General features: G+C 51.8%; 1 protein-coding gene across 8 annotated transcripts in view; it reads left to right on the top strand.

Moving 5' to 3' along the window:
* The window catches only part of Ttc7b (tetratricopeptide repeat domain 7B), a 228,913-nt gene that overhangs the window by 183,720 nt on the left and 21,237 nt on the right, over nucleotides 1-23,956 (top strand). For 6 of the 8 annotated variants that reach the window (XM_078050715.1, XM_078050708.1, XM_078050710.1 and 3 more), the window contains 2 exons: nucleotides 5,625-5,765; nucleotides 15,026-15,228. In XM_078050715.1, coding sequence (XP_077906841.1) covers nucleotides 5,625-5,765; nucleotides 15,026-15,228 — 344 coding nt within the window. The remainder of the gene's footprint in view (nucleotides 1-5,624; nucleotides 5,766-15,025; nucleotides 15,229-23,956) is intronic. The other 2 variants (XM_078050709.1, XM_078050713.1) reach the window with 2 other exon arrangements.

Here is a 23,956-nt window from a genome sequence, read left to right as displayed (position 1 = left end):
TTCAAAGCCAGCCTCAGCAAAAGCCAGGCACTAAGCAACTCGGCGAGACCCTGTCTCTAAATAAAATACAAAATAGAGCTGGGGATGTGGCTCAGTGGTCAAGTGCCCCTGAGTTCAATCCCTGGTACACGCCCCCCCCCATATTTAATATGTTTAAATTAGGGAATGAAATTAGAGTGGCTCTCCTGTTTCTTCCCAGACCTTGGCCTTCCCTCCTTCAGCCCAGATCATTCTGATTCCCAGAGCACCGGGGCAGGTGTGGAGACAGAAGGTCGCGGCTGCCAGCCGTCTGCAGTGTTGGGCTGGTGTGTGTCCTAGCCCTGTCTCAGAAACACTCTTCATTTCCTTTGAAAAATGAAAATTCTCAGCAGGCCAGCCAGCAGAATGCTTAGTCATCAGGGTGGCTGTTGAGTGCCCAGGGTCTTCAGACAGCCAGGCTGCTTTGTCTTGTGTAGCAGTTTTGGTGGCACGGTGTCTAAGCACTAGAAGCTGAATCCTGTATCCACAGACAATACTGAATGATTTTGAGACTGAAGGGAGACAGACAGAGATTCATCAGTACTGGGTGATTCTGCATGGCTGATGCTGGAGTGGCACAGTTTCTTTTCAGAAAAATGTGTAGAGGGGAGGTATTGGCTGTGGCAGCAGGAGGTAGAATGTGGGTGATGACGGAGATGGGACGCAGGGCGCCACCACGTGCTCCATCATCCTCCCATGTCTATACACGTGAGCCAGCCCTCCAGGGCTGGGAGGCGGAGGTCCGCCCGGGCCCTGAACGTCCATGTGCCAGATATGTCTACCCATGTCTCTTTTGTAGGGGACTTTTTTATGTTCCACATAATGGAACAGTTGCCCATTGTTCCTGACACTGGGACATGCAGCGAGGCCCAAGCTGGGCAGCATTTCACCCGAGATCTAGTTCATCCTCTCCTCGCTGTGAGGACATGAGGGGAGAGGGCAGGCACAGGGTCCTTCAGACTGAAGCCACTTGTCTAATCCAGCAGGAAGCCAAAGGGACAGCTGGAATAGAAACATGCCAGGCAGTTGGGGACCCTGCTGTGAAAGGGTGATCTGAATAACCGGAGCCACTTATTTTTTTCTAGCTTTTGCTTAAAATTATCAGCTCTGAGATCCCTTTGATGAACTTTGATGGTAAAATAGGGCTCATACCCAGCTGCTGCATTTGAAGCAGACCAGAGGCGTCTGTTTCCTTCAGCAGAAAAGGTACATTGGGAAGATTTCACTGCCGAGCAATTTGAGCCGGCTGTTGGCGTGTCCTACTTGTCACAGGGTTTCTCAGAGAGCCTCAGCACGTGGCAGGGAGGCTTGGACAGGTTCAGAGCATGGGCTCGCAGTGTCTGGAGATCAGTAGCCTAGGTTTCTGCCCCTCTCAACTTGGAGAAAGGTCTTTCCAACACAGTTCCTGGTACCCCCTGTAGAACGTCCACCCGGTCATCAGAGGGTACCTAGAAGAAAGCACCAGATTAGGAAGCAGAATAGTTCCTCAGGTGGCACTTTGCTTTGTATCAGCGTCTGAGATGGTCCAGGCTCGAAAACCACTGGCCTGAGGAAATCCCCTAGCCTCTGCTCCAGCATCCTGTGTCCTGGACTGTTTTGGCAATTAGGTCACAGAGCTTGGGCCAGGTTTGAGGATGTACTCTTCCCTGCCTGCATTGCTGCTCAGCATAATGGCTTCTCCAAGCCACTGTGTCCTGAGGGGAAGGGGCGCATCACTGTGGCAGAGCCCAGCAGCTGCTTTACAGCACACAGGCCCCAGGCGTGGCTGTGATGAGACCTTCTCCAATTAGTGTGGTTAATAAGACAGGAGGAGCCAGGCACCGGCCTGCTCACTCGTGGAGCCAGGTGATTTGGAAACATTTCTCCCAACTTGGATTTTACATTGGATCTATGTCCTCAATTCTTCTGATTCCCTTTGCAAGCCTCAATTTGTCCATTTCCACCAGAGGTTGAACAAATGCAGGGATGCAGCTTCTTTGATAAGAAAGAAGAGTTCCTTGAAATGTGTGGGTTAGAGCCAGCATTTTTGTGGTTTACCTGCCTGAATCAAAGTCCAAGGTCTGTCCTGGCACCTCCTCAGTCCAATGGAACAGTAAGACACAAGTTGTCTTGGGTTTTTTTTGTTTTTGTTTTTTTTAATCATTCCCCAAATTCTAATCCTGTGGAAGACATTTATTTATCGTGTTATTGCCAGGAATAGTAGATGCTAACTATTCTATACTTTTACCATCGTCATTAGTCACCTGCTATTATTAACAAATCTCTGAACGCTTTAATATCCTGGTTCAGAATGTGAAGGCTGTGGCCTTGTGAAGTATGGGTGACAAGGAGTCGACTGAGGAGGGAAGAAGTACTTATGGAAAACCTGCCACCATTCTCTGTTTTAATGGGCTAGTTACATTGGCGGGGAGTCACTCACAGACACCTGATGTTTAATTATCTGCCACCAACACTTTCAGTCCAGGTTGGTAGAAGTGGTGACAGCAGCACTAAAAAGCCCTCGGGAACATTGATGGTTCTGGCCTTGATCCTGTATCAGGGAGGAAGGTGGACACGGCAGGCACACATCCAAAAGTGGGATGCTCTTCCGAATGTCACATGGTGACATTTTCTGTTTCTGCTGCCCATCCACTCACCCCAAGGGTGGGCCTGGCACTATTGTTCTCTGCAGAGTCCTAAACAGAGGACTCTTCCTTCTACAGCAAGATAGTGACAATGACAGCCACTGGGAAGCAGCAAGGACGCAAGGAAGCCTCACTGCAGGGAGGAGCAAAAGATCACAGCCACCTCCCTAGAGGAGGTGGCCTCGGAGCTGGGCTTAGAGTCAGGCCAGTTCAGTCCTGGTTTTGCCACCGCTTGGCTATGTGACTTTGGATAGTTACATAACCTCATCAAGTCTCAATTCTGTCACCTAAACAATGCAAAAAACATTATTCCCTGCCTCCCAGCGTTGTTGAAAGATTAAGTGCAAAGTGCTAATCACAGATCCTGACGTGGTCTGTCCCCCACGGTTGATGACCACCAACACTGTCGAGGTCAACTCCTCATCTTCCAGATTCCATTCACAGTGGACTTGATTGCAAGGCTAAGAATTAATTAATTTAGTCACATATAGATCTCACAAAGAGAAGGAACTTTGGCAATAGTTTTGATTAGTTCATTTGTGGACCAAATAAATAGTTCATCCAAAAAACAAAATTAACCCCTTCAAAAGCCACAAGTCCTGGTGGCAAAGGAGTCATAGAACCTGGTAGGAATTTTATGAATTCTTCTACTGCCCATTGTGCATTATTATCTTTAAATGAATCAATAACTGAATATTATAAACCTCAGTTTCAGTTTTCTAATATGGTAACTAAATATCAATAGATAAAACCCACATAAATCCCTTTAGTGTCTTTATTAATTTTCCAAGTCCAAAGGGATTCTTAGGCTAAGTCCGAGACCCTGTGTTCTGGAAACAAGTTCTTAGGAGTTTTGCCCAGGTGACCATGGGCTACAGGGAAGTCACAGCACTCCAGCTGCCAGCCTGGATCCAGTCTCTTCCTGACCATGTGTTAGTCACAGCTGCTCCTGTCCCTGCAGGCAAGCAGTTCTGGGCTTGACTGCATGTTAGAAGTATGGGAGGTGGTCACCAAATAGATGCCTGGCCATGCCCCGAGAGTTAGTGACTCCTCTGTGTAGGCTGTCCTTGCAGCGTCATGATTTCTAACCCTCAATGACTGTGATGTGAAGTCAGTGTTGAGAATCCCTGCTCCAGACAAACTAGCATGATAATGGCAGAATAGAGCAGCAGCAGCAGCAGCAGCCACTTCCGGGACAATCATCTGTTTAACCCTTCATAGCTACTGAAAGTCTCAGGGAAGCTATATCAAGTCATTCTTATCAAAGTTAAAATATTGTTTTGTATCAAACAAAATAAGACTAAAAATATCCATGGCGGTTTAATCATTTTGCTCTTTAGGTTGCCAAAAGATAGCTAGACATATTTGTCCAAGTTCATAGCCAGACTTTGTTCGTTAGCCCATTCATGAATGCCATCAGTTAGACTCTCTCGTCTTGGCCTCAGTTGCCTTTCCTGAATGGCCACTTTCCCTCTGGCACACTTCTGAGGCCTTTCCTCCAGGTGATTATCCTCTCAGGCATCCTTGGGGCCTGTCTGCAGATTATCTGCTTGGGGAAGGTGGAATGCCTTCCCTTCAGTAAATTTGATTTACATCCACCAAACCCATCAAAAGGATTTGAGTGTAGTTAGAAGAATTCACACTACTCTCATGTTGCAGTCAAACCACATGAATGGCCAGTTATTACTGCAGATCCTCTTAAAGTCAATAAATGATGTGCATTCCAAATACCAACTGAAAATATGTTTATGTCTATGATTTTGTATTATCCAGAGTAGAATAAACTTGCTTTGTTTGCATAGTCAGCATTTTAAAATTTTGAGACCATGTCTCTTTATGTTGCCTACGCTCGTCTCAAACTTGTGGGTTAAAATGATCCTCCTACCTCAGTCCCCCCGCTCCACAAGCTGCTGGGTCTATAGGCACATGCTATCCCCAGCTTCATCATCAGCATTTATATTTACATATCTTCACTGTTTGAAACTTCATGATGAGCTGATAGTTACAAATAACAGTGTTGAAATGTGTATCTCTGTAAATTATAAATAAAGAATGTCACAGGTGAATATAAACATTAACAGTTTTAAATTTGAAATAAGTGCTCTCAGTTCCAAAATCATACCTCCAGGAGTGTTGGACAGGTGGGAGCGAGCCTTGTTAATGGAGGTCGTCTCCTGTTGTCAAGTCCTCTGCAAGGCACCCTGCATTTTGCCTCACTCTCCACACTGTGCCTTTGCCTGGCACTGTGCTCGGTGGTGTCTTTCTTAGCCTTTCAGGACAGCAGGTTTTACAGAAGAGTTAGGCAGGTATTATGACCCCAGGTGTCTTAGCTACGAGCCATCCTCCACAAGTCTGGGATTAGCCTTAAGAATAGATGCTGGCTTACCCTGGGACAAAAGGGTCCTTTTTCTGCAGTGTGTAGGCCATGCCATGGGATACAACTCCCAGTCCAGGGGTGTTGCCCACCTCAAAGGCCCAGCTCCACTAATGACATGGGAAATTGTTGGACTGTCCTGAGAATGGCCATCAGTCTACTCCAGTTGCTGCCTTGGAGGCAAGCACGGTGCTCCCTGCCCTCTCCTGTAGAGTTACCAAGTTTAGGCCCTTACAGGGTGCTTTGTAATGTCCCTTTGTAGCCCTTCATTCACGCCATTTGTTAACACTGTATCACTGCTGTGTGTTTAGCTGTTTCCCTTCCTGCTCCCAACACTCACTGTGCCGTGCTAAGCTCCTGGAGGGAGCCCTTGGCCTAGCATGCGCTCTGCGTGTTGACTGCAGGATCAGCCAAAGCAAAAGGAGGAGACTGAGGTTCCAAGCCTTAACAGTCCTGATTTCTATATGGGCAGAAACTCAGAAACATCCTGGAAAGGCTGTGTGAACGTTGTGCACTGTGTCTGTGTCTGGGAGGGGGTCGTCTGCCTGGTGTGTGGCGGTTGATCTGCCTTTTCGCTCCTGATACAGTATTCTCGAAACCTCTCATAGGCTCTGTCCACGCCACGTCAGTAGCAGCCTCGAGAGTGGAGCAGGCACTGTCAGAAGTGGCCTCATCTCTGCAGAGCAGTGCCCCCAAGCAGGGCCCACTACATCCCTGGATGACGTTGGCACAGATCTGGCTCCACGCAGGTACAGCTCTGCTCCTTTCTTCCCTGAGGGCTTTCCCACCACCCACAACCCACTCCTGGGCCAGAGGCTGCAGGGTCCTGCCAGCGCTCAGCTGTGGTGCTAGGACCCCTCATGAGGAGAAATCAGAGCGTCTGCAGTCAAGCACCAAACTGCTCCTTCTGTTCCAGGGCATGAGTTACTCTCTCCCTGTCCCACCATGCTCACAGCTGACCCTGAGCCTCGCCTAGAGTGGCAGCTACCAGGAGAGGTTTTCTGAATGGGACTCAGGATTCCTGGGGGGTCCGCCGTGTGGGGTGCAGGGTTTGGGCTGAAGATGGACCAAAGCTATACCCTGCACTGTCTTTGTGGGTGACTTGGAATCCCAGCTGTGCTCCTTATTGGCTGAGTAGACTTGAGTTCTGCGTAGTAGAACAGTAGCTTGACCTCTGCCTCATCTACAGGATGGGGTTAGAGTAGTACATGATGAGCAACGTACATGACACGTCCCAGCAGCCAAGAAATCTCCAGCAGAGAAACAAGGGCTGTTAGTTTCACAGATGTCTTTATCAAAGCCAGGGCAGGGGCAGTGTTCCTACTCCCCTCTGATGGCACCATGGATGACCCACAGAGAGGGAGGCAGTAGCAGTAGCCACTGGTCTGGAAGCTGGCCGAGAAGCCAGTTTGGTCACCTGCCCTAGCTCCATGTGGCAGCCAGCTGGTTCAGGGTTTTTCTGTGCACCCAGAAATCTCAGAAGTAAGTCCAACACACGGGCACTTTGGCAATGAGAATACCACCACACAGGGCTCCCCAGGAAATGATGGCCATTGATTTACTAGCATATTTTTACTTGTACATAAAAGTTTTATCACTTGATCTGCATGACCCTGATGAGGACTTCTGAGTCTTCACCTACAGGGTGGCACCAAAGGTAGCCAAGAGGGCGGGTGTTGCCCTCCAGTTGTGCATCTGTTTACTGCTTTTTTGTCAGGGCTGATTGCACCGTGTTCAGCCTTGTGTGTCACCTTGGTGGAGCTGTGTGTTCCGGCGTGGCTGGATTTACCTGGCCTTGGCAGTCTCGAAGCCCAGCAGTCAGCATTCTGTGATGGCATCTTTAATTGAGCCATAACAAATGCCGTAAATTAGCAAATTATATTCCTCTGAGCAGAATGCAAGAGAGGTTGATTCATGAGTGTCTGATTGTTCTTGTCCCAGCATTGGGCTTTTTGCCCAGAGAGATGGCAGCAGGCTGCCTCTGAGGGCCAGGCACAGCAGGGATGCACACCTCCTTCCAGGTCTGACAGAAGAGCCAGGCCCAGATGAGGATTCTGGTGCCATCCTGTCCAGTCCCCTCTACAAGCAGAGACCATGGAGAAGAGAACAAGGAGCTTGGTCTAGTGCCCAGGTCAGGGGAACCTGGGTGAGCCTCAAGGCTGTCTTTTAAATAGGGCTTGAAATGGAGCTTTTGGAGGGCCGAAATCTAGAGCCCAGAGGCTGCTTCTCTTGCTTGTTTCCATGACAGAGAGCTTTGCATGGTATTTGCTGCCCCTCACTCGGTCACCCAGGACTTTCCTCTCTGTGTGGCCTGCCATGATGCTGGGAGGAGGTACTACAGCTGCTTACGTCAACACTGAAGAACTTGGTGACTAAGACTATAGTTTGGAACTATCCTTAAATTTTTATATCATTCCATAATCTCCATTTATCATTGTTGTGGCCTGTAGGACAGAATAAACGTCTCATTACTAGTTAATGAGCATGTTTTTAATGTTCTACAGGCTGGCATTGAACTACAGAAAGTACTTGCCGTGCTTTCCTTATAGATCTGTGCATATTGTACACATGGAGTGAGCGCTGAGTACAGAATGAATGAATGGAACCAATTAGGGTCTTAGGATCTGCGCTGTATTGACTCTTCAAAGAGAAGAATTATATTATATGTCCACATAGTCTTCAAAGAGGCAAATTCAGGAAAAAACAGTTTCCGCTGAACTCAGGATGTACCACATACAGTTTGAGCTCCACTTCTCTGAAAGGCAAAATAAAGATGTCCTCAATTGTTGACAGTTAATCAAAACCAGGTAACATCTGCTTCCCGTGTCCATCATCAGCTCCAGTGATACTTCCACGTTTCATAAATTTTGCATGCTTTCCAGAAATTAAATCAAGTCCCAACACCTGGGGCCTTGGTGCTCCTTGGTAGGTGTGGGCCTCTTCTCTCTTGGTTGTTTTTTTGGTGAACTGAGGGTAGAGGGGAGCTGACGATGGGAGCTCTTGCTGGAGCTGGGGATTTGGGCAGGCTGGGGATTGAACCTGGGGCTGTGCATGCTAGACAAATGCTCTACTACTGAGCTGCATCCCCAACCCTTTTTATTTTTTTTTATTTTGAGACAGAGACTGGCTAAGTTGCCCAGGATGGCCTAGAACTTACAACCCCACCTGCCTCAGCCTCCCATGTAGCTGGAATTAGATGTGTGCACCTCCATACTGGGCTTGTGGCCCTAGATTTGATCTTGCAGGAAGGTGACTATGAGATGATGCACACTGTATCAGAGGACACTTACATGTGCATCTGATGGCAAGTGATCACAAGCAGGACACCAGAGCCTCTCACCACTCTGTGAGGGAACAGGCCAAAGACCCAGCCTATAATACAAACCCAGGAAACAGGGGATGTTTGTCCATGAACTGTCCCTCCCTTCCTGTGTGGTGGGCACCCCTTCCCTCAAAACTTTCTCTTCTGTCCTGGCCTTCAACTCTACAGGGCTCCTGGTCGCTGAGTTGTCCTGGGCTGTGCAGGTTTGTTCCTTGGTTTGTTCTGGACCTGTTTCCATGGTTTATCTATCTGAATTGTTCTTAAATAGCACACTCACGTGGTACATGATCAAAAAGTGGGAAGGATGTAAAGTGAAAGGCTTCTTTTATCCCTCAGCCCCAGTTACCTGTCACAGGTGGGTGGTAGTTCTGTGCACCTTCCAAAGACCTTGCCCACCCTGCACAGTGTCCACACTGCCCTCTTAACAGGGTGTCCAGGAGACCATTACATCAGCATGGACAAGACTAGCTGTATTTTTTACAGCTGCATAGTGTAAATCATCACTGTGGAAATCCTCTAACCAGTGCTATGATGAAGGTTTGGACCATTTCTAGTACTTTGCCATTACAGACAATGTTTCAACCAATATCCTTACATATATTATTCTGTATTTCTAAGATAAACTCCAAAAAATTGCACTGCTGGGTCAAAGGCCACACCTTAATCTTGACAAAGTTTGTCACGTTGCCTCCCCAGGAGTCGTATCAACGCCCATTCCAGTCAACAGCGTGTGCTGTCGCTTTCTCCCGTCTGTGCCAACACCATAGAATCTCAGAATCCTAAGTCTTTGCCAGCCTAGTACATGAAAAATGGCGTTTCCATTGACTGCTCAGTCTTCCTACACACGGGGCTTTTCTTTTTTACTCATAAGTATTTATTGTATGTTTTACGTCTGTGGTAGGTACTCATATTTTTTTGTCTTTTTTTTTTTTTTTTTTTTTGCCCTGACCACATTTATCTATCTTTTCCTATAGCATCTGGTCTTCCCATGATATTTAGAAAGCAACTACCCATTCTGGTCTCTGAAAGTTCCATTCATATATATAATCTCTTATACAGAAGGTGAGAGAGAGGGTCTTCCCTGTACTCTGCAGCAGGGGGACCCAGGTAGACAGATGGGAGCGTCCATGCAGTGTCCCTGGGGCAGAAGTCAGGAGAGCTGGAGCAGACGTGGGGTGTGACTCTCGTACAGAGTTCCTCAGAACCATGCTCCTTCCTTCTGCGGCTGCAAACCTCACTGGTGGGCATCAGAAGCTCATGCAATTCCAAGTTGGACCAGATACTTTCCATGCCACACAGCTTCCCGGTCCCCATCTTTCAAGTCTCATGTTGGGTTGGCAGCTAAAAATGACTTGGCAGTAGGTGGTTAATTTTTACTTGTTACTTACTAATAATTATAGCTTTCACTTTGGCACCTCTCACAGCCGAAACCAGTGGCTATTCTTAGATGTGCAATTTCAGATTTTCTGATTTCTGCTGGAAATCTAAAGCTCTGATACTCATAAGTTCCTTGGCTCTGGTGTGACCTGTGGCCTTCATCCTGCCCACCCCTCAGGTACCAGGAGATTGCCTGGACAATGTCAAGTAGTGGTACGTTCTCCATGATGAGACCAGGATGGCTCCCAGACCCACCATATGTGCACATATGGGTACAGGGAGCACCTATAAGGGAGAACCTGAAGTCCCCGGGGCCAGGCCTGGCAGGCCTGGTGCTGGTCTAGATGGGTCAGCTCTGCCCCACCCACCCCTCCTTCCTTGGGGCTTGGCTAATGGTATACAGTTTGTGGTGCATTACCAAGCACAGTGCCTGTTCAGGTGTTATTCCGAGGCCTTTTGGTGGCTTAGATTGTTTTGTCCTCATCACAGCCTGGCATGGGATGGTACACTGTGCACTCCACTCACCCCACATGAAGAAGCTGAGACCCAGCCATCAAGTCACCCGTCTGAGGTTGCATGGTTCACATGTTGGGAAGCCTGCATTCCAAGGCCACCAGTGTGGCCCAGAACCCTCACCGTAGCCCTCAGTAGGCCCTTGTTTGTTCAACTCAGTACTCCGAGCGTCTCTATGTGCCGTGCTCTGCAATTCAGTGGTCATGAAGACAGGCGCAATCCCTGCCTTCCTGGAGTTCACAGATGGGGACAAATCAGCTGCCGAAGCACCCAAGCCCCAAGGTACCAAGTGCCAGGAAGCAGCAGTCCAGGCTGCTCTGACCTCCTAGAGAAAAGGCCTCGCCCCAGCCAGACAGAGGAGGCTGTACACTTTTCAAAGCACTGACCAGGGGAGGCCCAGGTAGCCCTTGGGAAGGCCTGGAGGCAGCACGAGCTCTGAGAAATGAAGGGCCCTGGGATGAAAGGGGTCCAAGGGAGGCAGCAAAGCAGGGGTCTGATGGGCTGTGCCCCCAGGAGCCATGTCAAGACCTTTGAACCCAATTCTAAAAGCACTGACAAGCTCGTGGAGGACTTGAAGCAGGAGGAGAGTGGGGAGCACTGGTCCCAGGTGGTTGCTGTGGGTGGGAGCCGGGTCTGCCTGCAATGCACGTTCAGGGTGAGCCCATGGGGCCGGCTGGTGGATAAGATGAGGGGTGACGAAGAAGGAGGAATCCCCAGCCCCGGGTTTCAGTGAGTGGTGGTGGACAGTGCCGTCTCCCGCAGTGGGCAGCTGGGGGAAGACCTGATGTCCCAGGGTGGCAGGGAGTCGGGGGATTCTGGAGTCCTATCTGAACTTGGAAGTGTCCAATGCCCAAGGCCATGCAAGTGTCAGTGCCACGGAGGCGGCTGTGTGTTTGCCTCACATTTCAGATTCAGGCTGGAAACACGCATTTGGGAGTTTGGATTTAAAGCCAACAGATGCGACCAAAGGCCTGAGAAGAGAATGAAGGTGGAGAAGGGAGAGGACCCAGCTGCAGGAGCACGAGGAGGGCAGCCAGCCCCAGGCAAGGGGTGAGGAATGGACACTCACGGCACCTCGTCTGGGGAGACCTCGGGCCTCATCTGATCTGTGGATGCCCAGGCCAGGCTTTCCGAGCAGCATGCACTCACAGTGAATGCTGTGGCCTTGTTGTATTCTGGGACCAGCTGTGTGTCCCAGCGGAGAAGACCATGTGCTGTGGTGACACCAGGAATGTTGGAAAGCCTCAGTGAACCTTCCTTCTTCTTCCCTAGTCCTTGACTGACGCTGGAAATCCCTCCACCAGAGCTTCCTTCCTAAAGTCAGAGACTTTGTGCCCTCACATTGTGTTTCCTCCTGGAGAGGCAGGGGCTGTCTTAAAGGAGCCCTAGGAACACGGACCAGCTGGGCCTGGATCCCCCCAGGTGTCCTGACTCAGCATAACAGCTGCAGGGTTCCTTAGTAACCACCTGCAGACTCCAGGAGGGATGAGGCTTGCCCTGGCGCTGTCCCCACCGCTGTCCCCACCATCTCCCACTCTGGGCTTCCAGCTCCCAGCACCTTGTTAGATGCTGACCACTGTTCTAGGGAACAGGCCTAGGAAACCGACTGCCTTGCCGAAGGTCGCACACGTCTCCCAGCAGCAAGTACCAGATACTCCAGGGACTCGAGACACTGTGCGTGGCAGGGAACCCCAGTGGTGCCTCAGAAGCAAGATGTGGGGACAAACCAAGGGGGAAGCCAAGCCACCTGCTCTTCGGGGACCTTTTGTGTGGTGGCCTAAGAGCTCTTTGGAGAAAAGAGGCGCTGTTGGTGAAGAGAGTTCCTAAACCACTGCAGGACCTGTGCCCGCTTGAGCTCACATGGGATTCGGAGCAACCCAGGCTGGGCGTTCTTTGCTTCATCCGCCTCTAGCCTTGTTGACTTTGTAGGTCCCCCCAGACCCTTCTTTGGCACTGGAAAGAAGTCAGATGTGGCCCTATTCTCTGTCCTCTTTCCTCATGGGAAGCAATAGCATCAGGCCTGAGGCCTATGAAAAAATGGGATAAATAAGATATTGGTATCATATGGGGTTCTGAGGACCCTCGGGGAACAGGACTTACATGTGTTCTGTCACATGGGTGTTGAAGACTCCTCCCACTTGATTCTTATGCAAACTCTGGAAGCCCTCAGTCCCTGCTCCCAGGCTGGCCAGCAATCTGCACCTCACCAACTTGCCAGGCTCGGGATCCTCGAAGTATGTGAATATACCCACAGGGAAGCAGGTCGGGAGCCCAGTGTTCAGTGAGAAGAACACTCCACGCCGCTCTCCAGGCCTTCGGGTAACCCAAAACCACACTGTCACAGCCTCCTGGCCTGGCGAACACTTGGAGAGAGTCTGCTCTCGAAAGACATCAGACAGCCTGGTGGCATCATCAAGGGCATTCATCTCCCAGAATGCACAGAGCTCCGCCTGAATCCCCCTTGTTGCCTTCGAGTGTGGTGTGGCACCTGTTGGTATCATATGGGGCACTGCCACCTCAGTGCTCAGGACTTTGTACCTAAACTGCCTCAGTCTCTGGGACTGTCCTCTACAAGACCCTGGGCTAATCCGTCACCTCTCTGTGCTGCTGTTAAGAGGGGTTGGCAGATGAAGGGCACAGTGCCAGGGTGATGCCCATTCTGTCTAGGCCTTCCCTTGGCCTAGGGAGACTGTCGGTGGCGTGAGTAGGATCACCAGTGCAGTGGGAGTTCTTGAGGAGAGGGACTGGCTGGGTGACAAAGGTGAAACCGGGGGATTTAGAAGGACAGGGCTGTAGCAGAGCCTGCCCTGGGGGTCTACAGTCCACTGTATACACCAGACTCTCTGAAAATGCTGGCGAGGACACATGGGGGCAGAGAGCTACAGGGGCAGGAGGGGCAGAAGAGATGGCTTCCAGGGATGGTGGCCACTGAGCTGGGCTTTGAAGGAGCCTGGGGTTGACCTCACAGAGGCAGAGGCCACAGAGCAGACAAAAGCACAGAGGCAGACAGACCTGCTCTCGTATGGAATAGCACTTGCCGTGCCAGAGCCTGGTGGCTCATGGAAGAGGCCAGAAGTTCACGGGGTCAGGAGGCGTGGGCCAGTCACTGCCAGGCACAGGAGTCTGGAGGTTATTTTGGGCCAGATGAGACTGTTGAAGGCCAAGAGCCCAGGCCCACACCTGACTGCCCAGGGTCTGGGACTGCCTTTGCCTCTGACCTGCCCTGGGTCCTTGGGCAAGCACACAGTCTCTCTATGCCTGTTTTCTCATCCGTGCAATGGGGACAAATGGCAGTGCCTTCTGGGTCACCGTGCAGATGCAGTGAGGAATGGGCAGGCCCCTGAGCCTGCAAGTTTCAGGAGCACGAGCTGCTGTCAGTCACTGTCATTCTCTCTCACCCTGCCAAGCTCTGGGCTCCGCTATCTGGTCCCTGGGGTAACAGTCATTGCCAGCACAGACACGTCCTGCCCTTGTGTAGCTCACAGCTTACCTTCTAGGGACACACAGGAAGTAGAATTGAGCAGGGAAAGGAAGTGGGGTGCCATGTGCCAGAGGCAGAGTAGGTGGCTGTCGGTGGCAGGAGACCTGGCAGGAGATGCTGAAGGGGAGCAGAAGCTCAAGGCCTCGGCAAGGGGGATTTGAGCAGGCTCTGCCTCTGGAGGTTGGTGGACAGTGTCTGTGGAGGACAGGCTGGCCGTGAGGCAGGAGAAGTGACCAGGAGGCCCTGTAGCAGTGGAAGAAGTTCCCGTGCAACTCTGTGAGGACTTGAGGAAAGGGGCAAAGCATTCCCGTTTTTTCTCACCCTGTTTTTTGAGCACTTGTGTGTTGTACACTCCATGTTGACAGCCTGGAGGGGCAGGAGGGGACATCAATCAGGGTGAGGCCTAGCGTCCTTCGCTGCCCTGCAGGCGGGAAAAGGGTCACATTGCTCAGTGCAGAGCAGAGTGGCCATGGAGGAGGACTCTGGCAGGAGACCTGACAGATGTGGCCCTGGTGGCCCTGGAGAGACAAGAGGACTCCAGCATTCCCAAAGCCTCAGGCCCGGCCTGGGGAAAGACGGTGGTGCTGTGCTCAGACAGGGCTTGGGAGAAGAGCCCAAAAGGCAGATGCAGTGTTCCCACATGGACACCTGCGTGGCACACCTGTGTGGCAAGACAGAGATGGCACTGGCACGTGTGGTGTGCTCTTTGGGGAAGCCAGGGCGGCAGAGGTGAGAGGACCGAGGCCTGGGCTTGGCAGAAAGATTCTTCCTCACTTGTTCTGAAAGTGGCATCCTGGTTTCTCAAAGGCTTCAGTGACCTTTACAGCTAAGAATCCCCAGGGTGCAGTCACTTTTCCCAGAAGGGGGCCAGGTCTGGAGGGCAGCCATTTTATTTTGTGCCTTTAAATATGTGAGCCTCCGCCTGTCACCTTGTCACACTCATGGCATCAGGAGAACAGGCTGGCGGGCAGAGTCGTCACCCTATGAAAGGCTGTGTGCCCGTTCAGCCCTTTCTCTGTGGTGGTTAAAGTCAAGGGCAGGGCCAGGCCAGGTGCTGCAGTGGCCTAGATGGACCTTGAGGACAGGCATCCTCTGAGGTGGGCAGGGCCCTGCCAGGCTCACAGCACAAGTGACCGGAATCCCTGGCAGGAATGGGCATGAGGGATGTTGGCCTGTAGCCTGTCCTCAAGGGTAGGGGACCCGCTGGCTCTGCCCTGCCAGACTCCCATGGGGGAACACAGAGGTTCCAAGCAGAGTGACAGCTGCCCACAGGCCGTGAACTGGGACAGCATCTGCTTTCTGCTCTCCTCCCACAGCTGAAGTCTACATTGGTCTTGGGAAGCCTGCGGAAGCCACAGCCTGTACCCAGGAAGCTGCCAACCTCTTCCCAATGTCCCACAATGTCCTGTACATGCGGGGCCAGGTCGCGGAGCTCCGTGGGAACGTGGATGAAGCGCAGCGGTGGTATGAGGAAGCCTTGTCCATCAGCCCCACCCACGTGAAGAGCATGCAGCGGCTGGTGAGTGAGAGCTGCGTGAGGCCCCGCCGCTAGGTCGGATTGTCCTAGGAGCCACCGGAGGCTCGTGTCCACAAACACTGGTTCCGAAGGTCAGATGCAGTCAACTTGTCAGACTGTCCTGTTGCACTCAGCCACAGGCCATTCCTGAGGTTGTTTATGCCAGTGGCACCTGGGAGTTGACAGTGTATAACTGTAGCTACCCTACCTGGATCCTGTTTAGGTGCCTTGGGCCAGCTTAGGTCACTAGCCTTCTGGTCAGCAGTCCAAGCCACCCTGTGGCTCTAGGTTTGATAGAGACATTCCTATGGTCCTGGGCACTGATTGTCCTCTTGGTCTCTCTTGTAGCAGCCACTTTAAGGGAATGTCCATGCCTCAGGGGATTTCAGAACAAAGGTCTTCACTTGGGGACTGCCTTCCTTCAGAGGTCCAAGATTCCAGCTTGTCTCTGAGGGCACTGGCCAGCAGGTGGTTCCTGTCAGGGGCTGGAAGGGGCTGGCCATATTGCACTGAGAGGTGGGATGCTCAGTCAGGGAGTCATCCCAGTTTCCATACTGTGCACAGGTGCCAGCACCCCAAGATGCACAAGCCCCTCTTCTAGGGACCTGCTGCTCCCCTACCCCTTGCCATGGACAACCCTCGAGAGAGGTCCTGGAGTTGGCCTGTCGGTCGGTCAGGTGGGAAGCAGGCTGGTCACTCTGGAGGGCTCTGTCTGTTGCTAATGTGTATGTGGGACCACACCATGCGGAGTCCTCGATCTGCTGTTACCTCCCTGTGGGAGTCTGAGCTGAAACGTGACATAACGGGTCTTTAGAGCTGGCAAGGAGCTGCACTGCCCTTCCCTGGGCTGCATGCCAGGCTCAGATTCTGAGATTTGGTCTTGTTCTTGGTGGTGGGTCCTCCCTGACTTAATGAACCACAGGAAAGAAAAGCCTCATAATGAGGTTGCGGTGCCCTCCGGTCACCAGCCTCCTGGAGCTGAGCACCACCATCAGACAGTGGTGTGCCATGTGTGAGATCGAGCGCTGGACCAGGGTGCAGGGCTCTGGTCCCAGGTCATCACTCACTCACTCTGGAACCTCAGGGAAGGCCCAAGGCTCTGTGTCCTTCTTGCAAAAGGCAGGTGTTTACTGGACAGGCTGTGAAAGCAGGGCCAGCACTGAGGAGGCATTGTTTACTAAATCTTCTCCACATGATCAAAAAAACTTCATTCTCTTGCCATTTCTTACAAGTGTTGCAAATGTAGAAGGGGCTGAGCCGTGGCTACTGGTTTTCAGCAGAATCATGCTGACCTACTGAGAATTAGGCACTGCAGAAGAGTGCTCCGAAGAGTTGGAGCTGGACATGAGCTTGGGCTTGTCCTTGACCCACAGGAGCCTGGGTGTCTCTGCAAGTTGGGCTGGTACTTAACCTGGTAGGCGGTGTGAGAACCAAACAAAGTGATTCACATGATAAGTACCTAGTAGATGCTTATTAAATAGAAAACCAAAGACAGTCATTTTCAGCTTTAAAAATAAATCAAATCTTACATGTATAATAGCTACTTAATTTTTTCCAACTTCCTTTATGAGTGTGCTGTCGCTTGGTGCAGCTTTATAAATAATTTTACATATTATCTAAACATTAGTCTGTTTGATTAAAAATATTGCATTGGCTTTCAATTTTTGTCTTGTGTTGTAAGAGGGATTTGTTGGGAAGCTAGCTTCTCACATCCTCGAGCTTTTGCTGGAGCATTGCAGGAGAGGTATATCATCACCATGTACCTAGTCTTTTCATTAAAAGGAGGTAGCATGTTTCCACCTCGGGGCCTATGAATTATTCAGAGAAGTATTTCTCATTTTCTCCAAGGGGAACACATGAGACAAAAGATCAGATAGGAAAATCGCACCAGGAGAGTTTTCTGTTTCCCTGTTGGAGCTTTTCAAGACACCTGAGCCCCTGACAAACACAAGGTGCACAGCACAGGGGCCTAGCAAGCCAGGACCAGGGGGACAATGGGCCTGGCCTACCACACCCATGTGGCAGCCACTGACCCATAGAAAAGAGTGATGATAACAAATGAGTAAGTAGGTACATCCTGATATATTAGAAGAGTCACCAGATCAGAGGCAGGTTGAGCACATCAGGCCTACAGATTTTGAGGAGTTGAGATTCTTAAGTCATTAACTGCTCAGGGGGATTCCAAAGGATGGCTTGGCACACTCCTTGCCGACCTCAGGAATGATACACTTGGCCTGCATTCTCCCCGGCCTGCTCCCAGAGCCCACCCACTGCTGCAGGGACCCCTGCTACAGCCCCGGGCAGATTCTGACACTGTTGGACCTGCTGGTGCCTGGGGAGGGGCAATCCCTGGTGTCCCCAGACTCTTCAGCCCTGAGACACCCTACCCAGCTACACGGAAAAGACGTTTTCTGTGGCTGTGGATGGAGGGAGGGAGAAAAATGGCCCTGGCCATATACCCCAGGGGCAAGGGTTAAGGCCCCAGACTGGCCTGGGCTGTAGTCCCAGCACTGTCACTTACTGGCTTTGGGGTCATGAGCAAATTACTCCCCCTCCATTTCCTCAGCCTCACAAATGGGCCAAGTCAGTACAAGAACCACATTTACTTGTTATGTCCCAGAAGTCCTGTCTTTGCCTTCACAGGAACCAGACTGGTTTGCAAACCCCTGAGTTAAGTGGAAGCAGGGACATCAGAGCCGCCCTTCAAGGCCTGAGTCTGGGGAAGAGACAGGCCCCAGGCTGAGGTGGAGAGGGAGGTGGAATCAGACACGGTGTGGACAGTCACCTGATAGCAGGGAGAAGACCATATGAGCAGGCGAGGGGTAGCAGGGAGGCTGTGCAGGTCAGGCTAGGTCCAGAAAGCCCAGACTAGCAGGAGTTGGAAGACAGTGCCTCAGAAACCATCATAGAAGGAAAGGAACAGATAGCAAAATAGATCACGGCCATGGAAAAAGCCCAGGATGGAAGGTGTGCCTGTCACAGCCCTGAGACTCCAAGGCCACACTGGAGGAACAGTTAGAGGGAGCTGTCCAGGAGGCAGGAAGCCACTGTCTGTCACAGGTGGAGACCAGGGGCTGATGGTGGCCCAGAGAAATGCAGAGAACAGACAGGAGCTTGGGCTGGCCGTGAGAACAGTTACCGACAGACTTCTGCGGGTATGAGTGGCAGCACGTGCCAGGTCGCCAGCTTGTCAGGGAGCTTTGGTTCATGCACATGTGAACGTGTTGACGTTGTTAAGAAGCAGCGCTGACTGGGGGCAGGCAGACCTCCTGGAAGAAAGCTGGAGGTCAGGCTTGACAAGAGAGATGGTGATTAAACTCTAGGGGAAGCTGGCAATTTTGTAATGGCTTTAGCCCTCATAGCTGCATTTAAATTCACACAGTGAGAAGGGAGAGGAGAGCCAGGTATGCGGCAGCCTTGGTAATGAGTAGCACCGACAAGAGGGAAGGGAGCCGAGGGTGGGCAGGCCTTAAGGGAGCAGCAGCTGAAGGGCCCAGAAATCACAAAGGAACATGTTGACGGGAGGAATCAGAGTGATCAGGCTTTTCCCAGAAAATCTAAAGCCATGTTTTCGTATTAGTTTTGAACAAATGTATAAATTTACATTTATTTGCCTACCATGTTGAGAAGCCTTTCGCTCACAGGTCCCAAAATGAATTAATGAAGCAAAGAGCAGCTTCTTCCAAGCCAGTCAGTCTGTGTTCTGAGTGGAGGGAAGGAGGGAGAGGGGGGCAGTGGGACCGGGGAGCAGAAGACCGGCTGCCTGGCCAGACTTCCCAGGCCAAGGACAGAACTACCAGGACGGGGACAGACTCTGCAAACAGGGACATCTGGTTGCCCTCTGATAAGCCTCAGTCTGGGCTTCTGAGGGCATTGTGTGAGATTGGAAGGTAAGAAAGGAACAAGGGTTTTCAGGAGAGAGATGATGGTGGAAGGGAGCCAGGAGGGTTGCGTGGCTGGAAAGGAGGCTATGGCTGGGCTATGAGCATGGCTCCTGGATGTTAGCGGGGGCACAGTCTGCCTTCGTCACTTCTGACGGGTTGCAAAAGGTGCAGAACAGAAGCAGATGGCGGGATCAACCAGGGCCTGGCAGAGGGGACTCCATGGAGTCAGGAGCAGAAGTAACCAAGGCAGTGTTGGAGAGGACCAGAGAACCATGGGAAGGGGACAGTGGAGGCACTGGTGACACAGCTGTGTGTCCACCCATATCAGGAAGGAGGAGGACCCATGTGTCCACCTGAGGATGGGCAGTCTCTACGACGAGTCTGCTGGGACAGTAAAAATGCTCTCTCAGCTGCTGCCAAGAGGTGAAGGGACCTAAATTGGAAGCACAAAGGGGTCGTCCCTTGAATGTGAGGTCCCCATGGCCTGGAAGGACAGAAAGCCATTGTGGGAGTAGAGAGGTGGTAAGCTGCGGGAAGGGGAAGACTGTGATGGAGCCATCCTGGGACAAGGGAGGGGCACTGGGAAGAGAGGGGTGACGGATGTGGCGACGTGGACGGAGGGGCAGGCGCCTGCGCCAGGGCTGTGGCAGGAGTGCTGTTCGCCTCAGCTGGGTCCTCGGGTTGGGGGTGCTGGAGCTGCTGGAAGGGGCACTGGGCTCAGTGGGAACCTGTGTTTCCAGTCCACATAGGAGCCCGACCTGTCTCCTGGGGCAGGACCGTGAGACAAGAAAGCCTCTGGGTTGGCTGGGTGGCTTTGGGCTAAGGCGTCACGCACAGCTCTGAGATTCCTGCCTGATCTCATGCACTCTGTCGCATCAGAAGTCTGGAGGGGCATCAAGTGAAACTGCTCCCGAGGTGGCTGCAGCCCTGTTCCCAGGCACCCCAGGAGTGGTGGACAGCTGAAGTCATGGTGCAGTGCTAGACAACGCCCTTCCTTCATGGTTCCTTCCCACACCCGAAGGCGGCCATGCTGACTGCAGACTGGGAAAGGGGCGCACCCCACAGGCTGCACTGGTGGGTCGTTTGGTAGACAGCAGAATGCTGGTCCATCAAACAAATCTGACTAAGGACCCTGCTCTGAGGAGCAGGCAGCTCTTCTGAAGTTCAAAGAGCCCTGAAGACAGAGCCTCCTTTAAGCTGCCTTTAGGCCGCAGGCTTGTTTATTACATGTCACGCTCCATCCCGTCCTGCGTGGCTGGCGGGAGCTGCCGAGGGCCTGAGTGGGGAGAGGGAGCCTGGGCACGAGGCAGCTGGCTCTGCTAAATCGTGAAACTTTGCTGCTTTGCTCTCGCCGGTCTTTGAAAGCGTCCATCTGTTCGTTGAGATCTGGGAAATTGCTGTGGCTCGTATTTTACTAGTTGGCAGCCTGGTTCCCAATATGTGCCCCTGCCGGAGGAGAGAGGAGCACGAAGATGCAGTAATTGCAGGGACTAGCGGGCTTGTCACCGCCTCTGGCTGATTGATACGTAGCTGAGTGAGGGGACCCAGCACAGAGACAGGCAGCCTAGGGCTGCATGCCTGTACCTCCCTGGTTTTCCCTTGAAGAGATGCCTCTGGTCCGTCTTGTAACTCTGGGTAAAACCTGGGTACAGGTAGATTAATTCTGGCTGGGTACTGTGGCACACCCCTGTAATCCCAGCAGCTTGGGAAGCTGAGGCAGGAGGATGGCAAGTTCAAAGCCAGCCTCAGTAATTTAGCGAGGCCCTAAGCAACCCAGTGACCCCCTGTGTCTATATGAAATATAAAAATGGCTGGGGAAGTGGCACAGTGGTTAAGCACCCCTGGGTTTAATCCAAAAAAAACAAACAACAACAACAAAAACAAAAAAGGATTCAAATATCCTTCCCTTTCCCTTTCACAGCTAATCTTTAGAAACAGGTCTTTTTCATCCAAGGTTTCAGCTTTTTCTTTCCATACGTAGAAAGAATGATTGACAGAAAGCAAAACTTGACCATAGTCTATTAATTGTATCTTATTTTCTTTCAGAATTTTAAGAAAAAAAATGCTTTCAAGATTAAGAGCAACTTTCTTTCTCTGAAGAAAAGCTTATCAAATGTCTAGATGTCCTCCCTCGTGCTGTGGCGGGCTTCCCAGTAGCACTCTTTGACAGGCACCAGGTCCTGATTCCTGTACCTCACGGCTCAGTCTAACCAGGGTCAACACTCGCAGGGAAGAGGCTCCACAGGAGGGAGAGGTCTTTGCTCTTCGGTCCACCCTCCCTTTTTGGAACCGAGCACTGCATGGTGACTCCTTTGACACCTAGCAGGCTTTTCCAGGGTTAATTCGTGGCCTGTATGTAACTTTTTTTCTCTCTAATGAAATGTGAAGCTCCTGTGCCAATATTTGGTGAAATGGGGAATTTCAAATTCACTAATGGGGAAAACTGCTTTTAGTGACCTGCCTTAGGTCACATGATAGGTTAGAAGGAAACCAGGCAAGAAGATGGCAGTCACTTAGGAGTGGAGAGCCTCTGTGACAGGAAGGCAGAGGCTGAGAGTGTGGTGCTGTGGGTTCAAGTCCAGCCTCCACTTCCTAACTCCAAGACCTGAGGTGAATCCCTTAACCCTTCTGTGCTTGTTTCTCACAGTAAGATGGGGACCACAGCTGTGCCCCCCACGGTGCTATTGTGTGGATTCAGTGAGCTAATGCAGGGTGTGTACACTCCATAGATATCAGCTGTGAACCTTCCTGTCATTCTCTGTAATTTGGGTCACGCCCTGATGGAAGCTCCTCTGTATCTGTTTGACAGTGGCGAAGGCATCTCCTTTCTGAGCCTGTCCCTGTCCCTGCTCCCCTGACCACACTTCACTAACATGAGAGCCTGTCTTGGCTGGTGGTTGGCCAGAGCATTTGCCTGTTAAGTGTTGCTTGCTGTCTGTCTGTCCAGCCTGTGACCCAGCTTATTGAGGGTCTGGACAGAGGCCTGGCTGGTGTGACTGGTTCTCAGGTAGGGACTTTTCTGGCTGGTCTGAGGGAAGCTAAGCTGGGCCTTCAGCCTTCTGCCTGCCAGACCCGGCTGCTGAAGAAGGGAGGACTCTCCCCAAGGCCAATGTGGGGGTCTTTCCTTGATCTGGAGGGCCCCCGCTCAACTGTCACCTCCTCTGAGAAGCCCTGTGGACCCTCAGCGTTTGACTCTGTCTCTTGAAGGCCTTCTTGAGCCCCTTGGATGTCCCTGTTCGTGGATGTGTCTTTCTGGACAGGAAGCCCCTGAGAGGAGGGCCCTGTCCTGAGGAGCACAGTGGCCCATGAGACAGGTGTGGGGGCAACAGGGAGTGACAACGTGGGAGTGACGACGTGACAGGCATCATTCCCCTATCACAGATGAGGCCCAGAACCTTGGGTGCTGTTGCCCTTCAGTAGGTTTTGCTCAGGTGCCACTGGAATGTGCTATTTTTAAACAACCAGGTTTAAAATGTCTTTGTGCAGAGGGCCCTGGGTGTTTGCTGGTTTGGCCTGGGCACAATCCTTTCTGACCACGATCACAGGAAATGACTTTGAGGCAAGACTGGAGAATGTAGCCGCCTGGTTTCACATGAGACCACAGAGGCTAAGTCAGGGCTAATTGATAGAACCTTCTGGTACAGCAGGATGTCGGTGCTTTGCAGCTGGATCTAGAGAGGAGCTGCTGGGCTGTAAGGCAGCTCCGACCAGGTGTACTTGGACAGCTAGATCCCCAGGCTGATCTGTAGCACCTGCTCCAGGAGCCAAGTGGAGGACAAGGTTGGGGGGACAGCCCTCTGCTAGAGGGTCCTGGATGGGGGCAGCCACCACCCTCCCAAGGCCACCAGGTCAGACATGGTAAGGTGGCAGAGGCTGAGGGAATCAGGACCGAGCATTCGCAGCAGCAGGCTTTCTTCTGCCCAGAGAGCCCTATAGACCAGTGCTCTTTGCCCGTGTCCTATGAGTTCAGATAACCAAGGAAGGGACAGTCTCAGCCCTTGATGTGCTGGGGAATGGAAGAGGGAGCTTGTCATCTAGCCCAGGACTGATGGTCCTTTACCCCACTTGTCATACACAGATCATTAAATATCATTTTATGTTTGAAAATAAAAAGCCAGTCCAAGCCCTGCGCCCTTGGGTCAGCTGACTTGTGTAGTAGTAGAGTTCTGTCATATCCTGGGTCTTGTCTTGCCCCTGGATGGTGACTCAGGACACAGCCTCAGCCCTTCGTAAAGTGGTTTCCCCCATGGATTGTGAGTGTGGCGTCCAGGGCAGAGTCCTCTGCTTTTCTGGAGGCAGGCAGCCCCACCTTGGCTCAGTGGTACCTTCTGGCTTAGCAGGTGCTTCTCTGGGGAAGATGGGGACACCCACACTGTGTTAGCTGGGATTACAGGGTGCTACCAACCTGTCTTTGGGGGCAGATGGCAGCAGAAGCAGTAACCCACCCAAAAGCAAGCCTGCCAATGCCAAGGTCAGAGGTGTGAAGCCAGTGGGGAGGTCCAGAGAGGGAGGAGTCAGAATAATGGGGGGCTGGTAATTGAGTTTCTGATGACATACGCCATGTCTTAAGGTCCTCTTGAAACCATAATTCGGGTGTGTAACATTTTCTGGCTCTTGGGCATATGCGTCCTCTTTGAAGCAAAAGGAATGTCCTCTGGGCCAGGAGAGCTTCTGCTCTATGTCATGTGGCCCCTGTGTGCCCCCCCACCTACACCCTCCCCCAGATTGTCACCGGGCACAGGCACACTCCCGCAGATGAGCTAGCTGTGTGGTCTTCGAATCCCTCCTACCGCTGCAGCGGCTGTTGCGGTGCTGGCATTGGGGTCCCCGCTCTCACGGAGGAGAAG

The sequence above is a fragment of the Ictidomys tridecemlineatus genome, chromosome 5, assembly GCF_052094955.1.
Source record: "Ictidomys tridecemlineatus isolate mIctTri1 chromosome 5, mIctTri1.hap1, whole genome shotgun sequence".
Taxonomy (NCBI): Eukaryota; Metazoa; Chordata; class Mammalia; order Rodentia; family Sciuridae; genus Ictidomys; species Ictidomys tridecemlineatus.
Note: the sequence above shows the minus strand (reverse complement) of the source record. Positions and strands in the feature narration are given on the sequence as shown.